This window comes from Molothrus aeneus, chromosome 4 (assembly GCF_037042795.1).
Source record: "Molothrus aeneus isolate 106 chromosome 4, BPBGC_Maene_1.0, whole genome shotgun sequence".
Taxonomy (NCBI): Eukaryota; Metazoa; Chordata; class Aves; order Passeriformes; family Icteridae; genus Molothrus; species Molothrus aeneus.
In genome coordinates this window covers 6,112,741-6,124,155 of record NC_089649.1, presented here as the reverse complement: position 1 = coordinate 6,124,155, position 11,415 = coordinate 6,112,741, and the positions used below count along the sequence as shown (strand labels likewise).

General features: G+C 38.0%; 1 protein-coding gene across 1 annotated transcript in view; it reads left to right on the top strand.

The window, feature by feature from the left end:
* The window catches only part of PRSS12 (serine protease 12), a 33,364-nt gene that overhangs the window by 10,723 nt on the left and 11,226 nt on the right, over window positions 1–11,415 (top strand). The window contains exons 4-8 of the mRNA XM_066549488.1: window positions 1,029–1,179; window positions 3,870–4,048; window positions 4,247–4,388; window positions 5,311–5,516; window positions 8,486–8,627. Coding sequence (XP_066405585.1) covers window positions 1,029–1,179; window positions 3,870–4,048; window positions 4,247–4,388; window positions 5,311–5,516; window positions 8,486–8,627 — 820 coding nt within the window. The remainder of the gene's footprint in view (window positions 1–1,028; window positions 1,180–3,869; window positions 4,049–4,246; window positions 4,389–5,310; window positions 5,517–8,485; window positions 8,628–11,415) is intronic.

The following is an 11,415-nucleotide window of genomic DNA, read 5'->3' as shown; positions in this document are numbered from 1 at the left end:
GCTGCAGCCAGTTCTGTGCTGCCTTTCTTCTCCTACTTATGTTTTTAAGTGGCTTTTAAAAGAAAATTTTGGTCTTAGAAAAATTCTTGAGTAGAGGGAAGGGAGAATCTTTTCAAGCTAGGAGACAAATTAAAGAATGAAAACAAGAGAGTTTTGCCTAAAGAAACTGAAAATTATAAATGTTTTCACATTATTCAGGTTCTATTGCAAATAGCCTTTGAAAATATTTATACCCCCCTCCCCCATATTAGTGACACACTTATATGAAATTGGAGAAATGCCCTCAGTACTGTTGTTTTGGGGTTTGTTCTTAATAACGAAGAACTAAATAGTAGCATTAATTGGCTGGAAAGTTACACAAATATTACTCAAATTTAAATAATTTGGATGTTAGATATGGTGGAACTTTAAAATAACCTGGTTCACATTACAGCAATTATGGGGTTTTATATGGCTTTAAACTATTTCCATTATTATAGATTTATTTAGCAGTGATGCTTTCAAGACAGTTTCTTGGTACACCAGAAGAGAGCTACTGATTTTAAAAGATCGGAAGCAAGCAGGGAACAATACTTGCACAATTCAACTGAGACTCCACAGTCAAAGAGATTTCACAGCTCTGACTGCATTTTCTAATGGAATGAAAAAAAGGATTAATTTCTGTGTCCATCACATAATTTTTACCTCTTACTTCAGATTTTACCCAATTTTGCTCTTACTTGTAGAAAAGTAGCTCTCCTGACTGATTCAGTATTTGGCCTTACAGCACTAAGTGTCTGTGAATGCTGTGACACTTAGGTAATTCAAGATCAATATGCTTACTTGTATGTGTAAGCTTTTTCAGCTAGTGAGAGTGGAGCATAAAGGAACTCACTTTACTTTCAGGTTTTCCATCTAGTAGAAAAAAGAAAATGCGGTTCTTGAGTGATGTTGGAGGAACCATTAAGCCACGTCTTCCTCCCTCTTTACTATCAGAATGATATTTTAGGACATGAATGACCTGTTCTATATCCTGTGTTTGCTGCCAGGCCCTGTCTTCACTCCGATCCGGCTGGCTGGTGGGAGCAATGCCCACGAAGGAAGAGTGGAAGTTTACCATGGTGGCCAGTGGGGCACAGTCTGTGATGACCAGTGGGATGATGCAGATGCTGAAGTTGTCTGTCGGCAGCTCGGCCTTGGGTTTGTTTTTCTACATGTTTGTTATTCCAGCAACAAAGCAGAAGAGTTATCAGACCCCCTCAGCTGAAGCTAGGAGAAGTGTAACTGTCAAAAAAATGCTCCTTTAGAATCATACTGATACTTTGGAGCAGTAACTGAGTTTATTTATAGAAGATTCAGGTACAGTGACATTATTTTCAATTCCCCGGAACCAGTTTTCAGTGTCATATGAGAGGGCCAATTTTGTCTGTTTGGCCAGACAGATAAAGAATAAATGTTAACTTTGTAGTGAAAACTCACTACAATTCCTGTAAAGTTTCAATCCAAACCTGTAGGTGAAGAAATTTTTGACTGTTTGAATCCTTACAATTCATTTTACTGCAGAGTCTGACAGCCTCCTGGCTCTGTCACAAGAACTCTGCTTTGTCAGGAAGGATATGTTTTTTGGCATGCTTGTGAAAATCTCTCTAGATTTGTTTAAGCCACGCATCTCTGAAGATTTTCAGTTTGTATATACTGAGCTAGAGATCTGTTTGAGGTTTTGACAGTTAAGCTTCTCAGTGATTCTGTCTGAACTAAGCATGGTCCGAAATACAGGTACAGCAGCAGAAGAGGATTTTCTTGATTCACTTTCTTAACAGCCAGAGGGGATTTTGATACCCCACAGAGGATAAGTATTGGTATTTGCAGAAAAATGCTGCAGAGGTGGGAGACTAAGAGGAAAACTGCTGGACCAGAGAGGAAGGAGATGAGGACAATTGGGATGGAAGGCCAGTAGGGCTGAAGAGGGAAAGAACTGGGAGCAAGAAGCAGAGAAGATGCTGGGTTGTATCCCATGCAGGAGAAGGGGATCATGTCTGAGACAGACTGGATGAGAGCTAAGCAGGTAAATGCAGAGGAGACTGGAACAGAAATTGCCTGTTCAAGCCTGCTGGGACTACAGTGAAGTGAAAGAAGTGGTATTGAAGGTGCAAAGTTCTGTGGCATTAATGGGTGATTCCCAGAGTGTACTTGTTTTGTAGCTGAGGCCATGGGCTACCCATGCCACCCAAATTAGCTCAGAAGGATGAGAACTTTGGAGTAGTTAAAAATATTGTAGATGCCCTGCTGAGCCAACATAGGAACCAATATGCTTCTCTGACATCTGGGTTTTTTTCCCCCCAGCTTACTTTATGTTGTATTTCTCTATTCCTGCACATTTTCAATTGGGAATACCTATTGGAAAGTCTATCTTCTGGCAGGCTTTTCTTGCTTTGGAATTGGGCTGCTATTAATAGGTGTGGGGAGTTCCTAAGCCCTGCTTTGCATTTCTGTATACTAATGACAAGTGTAATGCTCTTAGCCTGCCTCCTTCCTGATGACACTAAAACTTTTCATTACTTATATTTCATCATCACAAACTGCAGTTTTGTGATGCTTCTAATTTGATTTGTTTTTCTGAGTAAATTAATTGTATTAAGATGGTGCTAAACCTGCTAAGTCTTTTTGAAATATGTCTAGAGATTTACAGCATTTCCCAAGTAAGCAAGATGTCACAACAAACATGCTAATTAATATGAAGTGAAATCAATTTACCAACAGAGGCAGTAGACCAGTTCTGAAGTACTAAAAATAATCCAAATTTGCATACTGTTAATCCATCTGGAAACACGCCAGAAACTGTAAAAGTAAAGCTTCTCAGTAAGCAGCTTCCCACACCCCTTCTACTTTTCTGTAGCACTCCTGTAAAATTCCAGAATTTGAATCTACCATTCATAGGTGGAAAATAATGGCAACGTCTTTTATTATTTGGTTTCCTAAATAACTTTTGCTTGACACAAATTCCCCTGGTTATAATTATAGGATGTGTTGTCTCTGCCTAACTCCAGAGACTCTTACTGGAATATGGTAACATGGAATAAATTGTAAAAGAATTCAGAGCAGTCCATCATTATCTCTTTGATTTCAGCCAGCTGCTTAATGAATAAGGGTTTTTTCCTTAATATTTTCTATACATTTCTGCCAGCATTTTTATCAGATACACTGGAAAAACAAGATGCTTTTTTAGTTAATTTAAACTAATGCTTTAGATAGGTAAATCATTACAGTGCAAACTTTAGACTTTGCAATCTTGCCATTTCAAACTAGAGTGAATAGAGGAACAGAGAAAATATTGAGTGGAAAGAAACCAAACCATGGCAAACACTTACATATGAAAGACATGATATTTTAAACAGAATAGGGAAAATCCTGATAGATGATAAAGGGTTAAACACTGCACAATATCTGTAATTCTAAAACAACAGAATGTTTTCAATCAACATGGGTTTTTTGTGCTCAAAACCCGTTCTGCTGATAGAGAATATACCCTATACAAGGCTAGTCATTGGTCTGCTTCCTGTTCTTATTTCTATTGCTGATGGGTGATATGACACTTGTCAAGTCACTTAAGATCTCTTTGCTGTGGTTTTCACAGGACTAAATAGGGAACAATCACATTTATCTGGGTATTTGATTAATGTGCTTTGAGGACAACAGGGGAAAGTCACTTTAGAAATATATATTAGATTATTTTTATTATGTATAGATATTAAATGAGTATTAAAATTAAAATCCTCATACCCAAGCTGTTCATCTGTAATCTCTCCTAGGAAAGTTAAAAGTCAAAGGCAGAGGAAAGGAAAATCTTCAGCTTGCTTCCTTCTGACTGGGTGCTCCTTGCATTTCTACAGGGGTGTTGCCAAGGCATGGAGCCAGGCTTACTTTGGAGAAGGCTCTGGCCCCGTGCTGCTGGATGAAGTAAGGTGCACGGGAAATGAACTCTCGATAGAACAGTGCCCAAAAAGCCCCTGGCGAGAACACAACTGTGGCCACAAAGAAGATGCCGGTGTTTCCTGCACACCTCTCACAGGTACTCCAGTCATCAATCACCACAGGAAAAAACAGGACAAAGGCAGAGTTCACAGCTCTGCAAAAAACTTCTCAAGTTTGCAGAGGCACAAACTCAAACTGGATGCAGTAAGGCAACGTTACTGATTTTGCTTTAGAACTGCCATGAGATCTAAGAAACAGTGATGCTTGTTTCTGCTTTCCCTTGTTCTGGGCACAGATGGTGCGCTGCGGCTCGCAGGCGGGAAGGGCAGTCACGAGGGCCGCCTGGAGGTCTATCACACAGGCCAGTGGGGCACGGTCTGTGACGATGGCTGGACGGAGCTCAACACGCAGGTGGTTTGCTGGCAGCTGGGATTTAAGTAAGATTACTTGATATTGGATATCTGACTCTGTGACTTGAGCATGATGACAAACAGTTACATGAACCCTACATGGACCCTATTTTAAGATTCTGCTTTTTAATATTAGCTGAGTGCTTCAAAGAAACAACCAAGTTAAAATCCATTAAAGCCTGCTTTCCTCAGTTTCACAGAGGTATGTAGGCTTTGGGTTAGGTAGAAAAACCTTCAACAAGCGTGATTTAGCAGCCTTTATTCACTGAGTTCCTTCTAATTCTCTTTTTGGCTGAGATCAATGCATGTGCTATAGAGAAGAACTGATTTTGATTTCTATATTCCCTTATAAAGTTTGCTTCTTCTCAATCTTTGCTTGTTGTACAGTCATTAATGACACACATTTTCAAGGTGTAAGTACTTCTGCACTGCCTCAGAAATTCCCACAGCCTGGCCCTGGAACAGTTATGTATTGAAAAGCTTTTTAGAAAAATCCCATTTGTTTCATGCATTCAGTCTTCCCTACTTTTCCTACTGATCTCTGGCTACAAAGATACACTCTCAGTAGGTGACTGTTGTCTTGCCTTCAAACTGTAACAGCTGACATTCAAAAAAGGATTTTGTCTCAGTCTGTGACATTTAAATGTACACAGAATACTAAGAAGATGCTTAATGCCTCAGAGTCATTGAGCCAGCCATATGCTTGGTTGAAGAGCAGCCTTAATCAAAGGCATTACATTCTTAAGTTTGTACTAATGTAACAGTAATTCCTTAAAAAAAACATTACTGAAGAGGCAGCATATGGTGCTTTCATTGAATTTAATGCTAACTGAACCTGCTTACTGAGAATACTTGAGAAATCTTTATTTCCTCAGGAATATCACTTTCTTTTCTCATGCTTAAGCATCATGTGTCCTCTGATCACAAAACATACCTCTGTGTTGTGCAGGTATGGAAAAAGTGCAGGTATGGAAAAAGAGGGCTACTTAGAAGGAAGCTCTGGGCCCATCTGGCTGGATGATGTGATCTGCTCTGGGAAGGAGACAAACCTCCTGCAGTGCTCCCGGCGGGAGTGGGGGAAGCACGACTGCAACCATCAGGAGGATGTCAGACTCATCTGCCACCCAGAAAACGACAGCCACAAGCGCTCACTTGGTAAGGAAGCCCTTTGCTAAAGTCACAGTATGAGTATTGCTGTGGTTACAGATCTAACCAAAGTACAGGATACTTAAGGATTCTCAGAATCCTAGTATTTGTCATATAGATGCAAGGAAAGAACAGGAAGGGAAAAAACCTAACTTTTCTCCTGAAGGTCACAGGAAGTAATCAAGTTTTGTTTAGAACTTAAGCATCCAGAACATTAAAGCTCAACCCAGATTTGCAAGGTAACAAAGTCACATTCCAGGGATGCCACTGTCTGTCTCCACTAGATTTTGAACCTATTCAGCACTTCATGATAGATACCTAATTTTACTTGGCACTTCTCAACCTCCAAGTAATGTCTGGTGTCAAATGCTGGAGACATATCTGAGCACTGAAGAATACAAATCAATAGTACATCCTCCAATGGCTTTGCATTCAGACAATTGATAAAAAAAGGGATATGGAGAAGATGGGAAGTTCAGACTCAGCAAGAAGGTAGGATGAGAAGCATGAAATTATTTCTGTGTTACTATTGCCTATATCATCATTTATAGTGTTTGGGTGAACGGGCCCCAGTCGCTGACCAGGACAAAATGATACTACACACCAGATAAAAGAGTTAGTTCCAATGTCAAAGGCCTACAAACTTGTATGAAAATAAAGAGAATAAAAAGACTGATAAGTAATGATAGAAAAATACCAATTACACAGTGATAAAAATATAAACACAACAAAATATAAAAAAATAAATTTCAAAGATTCCTAAATCCACATGCAGGTAATTAAACAATAATTCTGGCTATGAGATATTTGCAGTAGAAACTACAGGGGAACAATGGGTTGCACAGCAATTCTGAAAAAGTTTAATTTTTACAATTTGCTACATGAAGTGTGTAGCTTGTCAGTATGTAGCCTTTTAGAAAATTGCTGGCAATGCTGTTTAGCTTACCCAAGATGATTTCTGTTGAATTTGAAACTGGTATTATATGCCTGTTTCCTTGAAATGACGGACTGAAGGTTTATCCCACAAACTACAACATGGTTTTACTGCACAATGTTGCTAGTTGTTACAATATTCAGCACTTCCACATGTACTTTTTCTTTTTGAGTCTCTCCCTCTTTACAGGCTTATTCTATATAGCCCCCTCACCATCCAATAAATGTCTTGTGTTGCAGTACATATATCGAATCCTATTTGTTAGAAAGAATTTTCTCAAACTAAAAATAACAGGAATTCAATCCATGACTGCTGTCTTTACAGATGCAAACCATCTGTGCCACTTTGCTCAAATTCCTATGAAATATCTCTGCTGAAGGAGTCTGGTTCAGTTAAATACATCCATATAGTAACATTCTCACATCCCCACTACCAGAATGTTATATTAATTTCGTGGTCATAAATATATATATATGTTTTCTAAATCACAAGAAGATGGGATAACAATAAAATATTATTTAAACAATAAATAAACAACAATAAAATATTAGTACTATTCTGTGCCTCTATTTGGTTAATAGAAGTTTAATTCTCACCTAAGTTGTATTCTTCCAGAACATATCAGTTCAACAAGAAAATAAGAGTTTATCTGACATTTCCTAGGAGATTTCTGATTGGAAAGTGGACAAAGTGTTGTTACCATTTAATTCCCAGCATTTGAAAAAGCATTTTTTTCCCATAAGGATCAATTCAGTGGAAAAAATGGATAAATTAGTAGATGATAAGACTTAAAAACCACAGATATTATGGAGCACTAAACAGGAAATAGGATTTACTACAATAATGACATTTGTTCAGTAAGATCACGACAGTGTAAGTAAACAGAATGTTGGTGAAGTTAAACCATGTAACTGTCCAGAGAGTATGAACTCCAACACAATATGCTTTAAATTACATCAGAAGCAAACATACTTGGATTTTATCTTCAAATACTTCCCCATTCATTTAATGACTTAGGCCAGATTTAACTAGCGCTCACCAGATTCATGTTTGGTATACAGAAGTTACACATACCCTAAACTAATCTGAATTAAATATCAAATGCAGCTATCTTAAAATACTGCTTTAAGAATGCAATTAAGTAATTCCTCATCCTCACATATTTAGAAAAGATTGGGAACAGGTTAGAAGAATGAGGAAGAGTCTTTTCCATTATTCTAAAAAGCAACTCTCATGTGTATAAAGATTATAAAGTATGCCATACAAAAAGATTGAGAAGGTGATACTCCCTTGAACACGACAAAGAGGCCACAGAGGAATTCATTACTGTTTTAAGGGTATTTGCATTGCTTGCAGGCTACAGAGGCATTTTAGAATAAGTAAGAATTAAGTATGTACTTTGCCTAATGAGTCAAAACTTAACTAGAGGCCAAGCACTGCAGAAACCATGATCAACTAAGTCTGACTAATCCACATAAGTGAAATTTCATATTATGAAAGTATCTGATTAAACAATCAATTTAAATTGCTAGAAAAATATATAGAATAACATGCTGCAGAACAACGTGCACAGTGATAAGGAATAGTTGAAGTACCGCACAATGTTGCGCTATTTTGCCGAGACAGTGGTTAGGAGGAGCAGCAACAACCAGTTTGAGAATGGATTTATGGACTGAGATAGAGTTACATTCACCCATAAAGCGTCTCTAAGGAAAATCTGTCCAGCTTGTATGGGTATCATAGCAAAGGTATCTCAGGTGTTTTCTACCATTTGTATAGAATTGTGGTCAATTTCTGAACTATGCCACATACTGGCTTGGAATTAAGGAATCGGCTGAAGAGTAAAGTACAGTAGTATTTAGTACTGTCTTGTAATTTGTACAAACTGCTTCATTTTGCCAGCCAGGATGAATATGACTACTTTAATCACTGATATTAGGCTTGTGGAATGTAAATATCAGTTGTACTACAGATAATGAAAGTAACTAAAAGTACCAGTTCTTGCTTCTGTTGCTGTGAGCTGACAGCAGTAATTTATTCCCAGGTCCTCCCATCAGGCTGATGGATGGTGAGAATAAGAAGGAAGGACGTGTGGAGATTTTTATCAATGGCCAGTGGGGCACAATTTGCGATGATGGATGGTCTGATAAGGATGCGGCTGTAGTCTGCCGACAGCTTGGCTACAAGTAAGAAAACTCATTAGGCTGCTGGTCAAGTTATGTTTTCTGTATCTAAAAATCTTAAGTTTCTGCAACCAAATATCACAAACAGGTCTAATAAGATAATGTATGTCTTTTAAAACTTGTCAGTTTGGCATTCTTTTAGAAAAATGCATTCCTACTATTTGTATGAGAAGTAGTAAGGCTATGTCTTCAAAAAGAATGTTCATTAAGTAGCATAACTGGGAATGGGAATGTTAGTATTCAAAAGTGTGTCAGTCTGACTGACAACAAAAATGCAAGTTAGTGAGAGTTATTAAATACTTTTCATCATAAGTTAAACATTCCAAATTATTGAATCTATTAATTAAATACAAAATTTTAGTTGTCATATTAGTTTCAAAAACAGGTCAGTGTCCACTGTCACGAGGCGTGGACACGATGACTGCAGATTGAGATGCAGGCACACCAGCTACCGAATTCCTAATTTAATGGAGTTTTCCCTTCCTTTAGTGATCTGGCTAGATTTCATGTAGCTCAAAGATCTGATGAAACTGTTACACAAGGGATTATGGCTCCAGTCTGCACGACTGTAATTTCAATAAGCTTCATTTAATACAGGAATAGACCTGACAGAACAAACCCACCCTCTAATTAAAACCACTGCAATGTATGTGTCACTTTTGAGAGAAATCACTTAATCAGGCTTACACCAGTCATCAGCATTTTTCTTCTGGATACCCAAGAGCAGCAAAAAGATAACTATAGGGGAGATTTATAAATAGCAGTACTAATAGGACTTGAAAAATACCCAGAATAGTTGTGAAATACAATAGCAAATTAGTGAAATGTCATCTCCAAGTGTATCTATAAAGAAATTTGAGCTGAAGAAATACAAATCATATTGTTTGTTGTATCTAACAATGTGGAGTCTGTCCAACCAAATATCGTCACATTATGCCTGAACACACAATATATACCTTGTAAAAAGTCCCTGGTATTCATTCAGTAAAAGCCTATTTAAAAGCAGTACTACACTGTGGCTTCAAAATGGCAAAACTTGGCTTACAAGTCAATACATCACTCTTACAAGGTACCTAACTTGTTAATTCTAGGATAGGTGTCCATCTATTCTAATCCACTTGATTTCCACATTAACAATATCATGAAGAATAATAATAATAATAGTACTGCATCTGAAAAACTCATCATCGTTATTCTGCATGGCCCTTGGTGTAGGAGAACTAAGAGGAAAAGATCTGAAGCCACTTCTCTCCAGGGACAGATCTGAACTGACAAAAAGGTTGTTTCTCTGAGGGTCATCAGTGCATAAATAGCTGGCTTGGAAAGCAGCAATTAAGGGATACGTGTTTGTTAGGGGTGCACTAAGGCCAGTTGTAAGGGCACATTCCAGCATGTAACAAAAACAGAGATGTAACATTTGTACCTTCAGAGATTTCCCAATTACTTGAAATAATTTCCTCTATTAAACTGCATTCCTTGCTCAAGAACACCACGATTTTTACAATTGTTTCCTGAGATGTTTTTCAGTGGGGGTTGGTTTGGGTTTTCTATGGTGCTGTTGGTTGGTTGCTTGGGTTTGAAAAGCTTTCATTCATATTATCAGCAAACTGAGAGATTACTGATGCACAGTAAGAGATAGATTGTTTTCATACAAAGGTAGGAAGAAGGAGGTAGTGCCCTTTTACTAAGTAACTGATAAGATCTGGAGAGAGAATTCTGTACTAAACTGCAATAAATACTTCTCTGGGGAAGGATAAGAATACTGCGGTTGGTGATTGATAACAAAGCAGTTTTCAATATCCTGAGGAACTTTAAAACAATGCCCTAAAGCAGAAACTTTGTTATTTGACAAAGAAACCAAAACCAGGTAAGAATTTACAATGAGTGTACTGTGTCACTGTGTTGTAACAGCAAACATGAACACATGAGCTGCCCACAGGTATCAGAGAGCTGGACTTATTTTTTTTTGTGGTTATCTGTAATCAGAGTATCCCTCACAAAAGAAAAACATTTGGAGCAAGAGTCACACTATTTGGGACTGACAAGTCAAATCATAGTAAAGTCCTTAGGCAGAGATTGTCCCATACTGGTTCCAAAGGCAGTTAAGGCTTTGGATTATCTGGCAAATACCTCCTAACCATGGAAATTGAAAATATGTAAGGACAGTTGACCTTGTGGTATCGTCTCTCACGTAGTGTTTCATGAGCTTCTCTTTCCTGGCTTTTTACAATTTCTGCATTCTAACCAATGTTCCCTACTTGGAAATCCTGCCCACCTACCCTTCAGAACATAGTAAAAAAAAATCCACACAGGCAAAGCTATCCATGTGCAAAAGTTTCAAAAGGGAGGAAGCTCCTGTGTCACTTTCATGGTTCAGTTATATGGATGTGGCAATTGAGAGCTGGTTCACTTAGAGCCAGTCACGTTTCTACTGTGAGGAAGCTTTGAAAATGGTTTGACAAATCAGGATTCCTCCCCAACAGACCAAACCCAGCTCAAGAAGGGATGCAAACCCTTCATGCCATTCTCACTTACCTTCCCCAACACTGCAGGTAATAAAGAGGTACAAAAAGAGCTGTAAAGGGGGAGAAATACTTTCTTGCCTAATACAGTTTCATAGTCAAATTCTCTTTCTCAGCTCCAGCATTTCATCACATCTGCAGTTACAGTTCTGTATGCACAGAAGCAGTACTTCACAATATACAAAGTATCCTTTAAAATGGAAACCTGTATTTTAATTATCTAGAATTCCACATATCCTTATTCCAGTAAAATGTCAGTGAATTGCTCT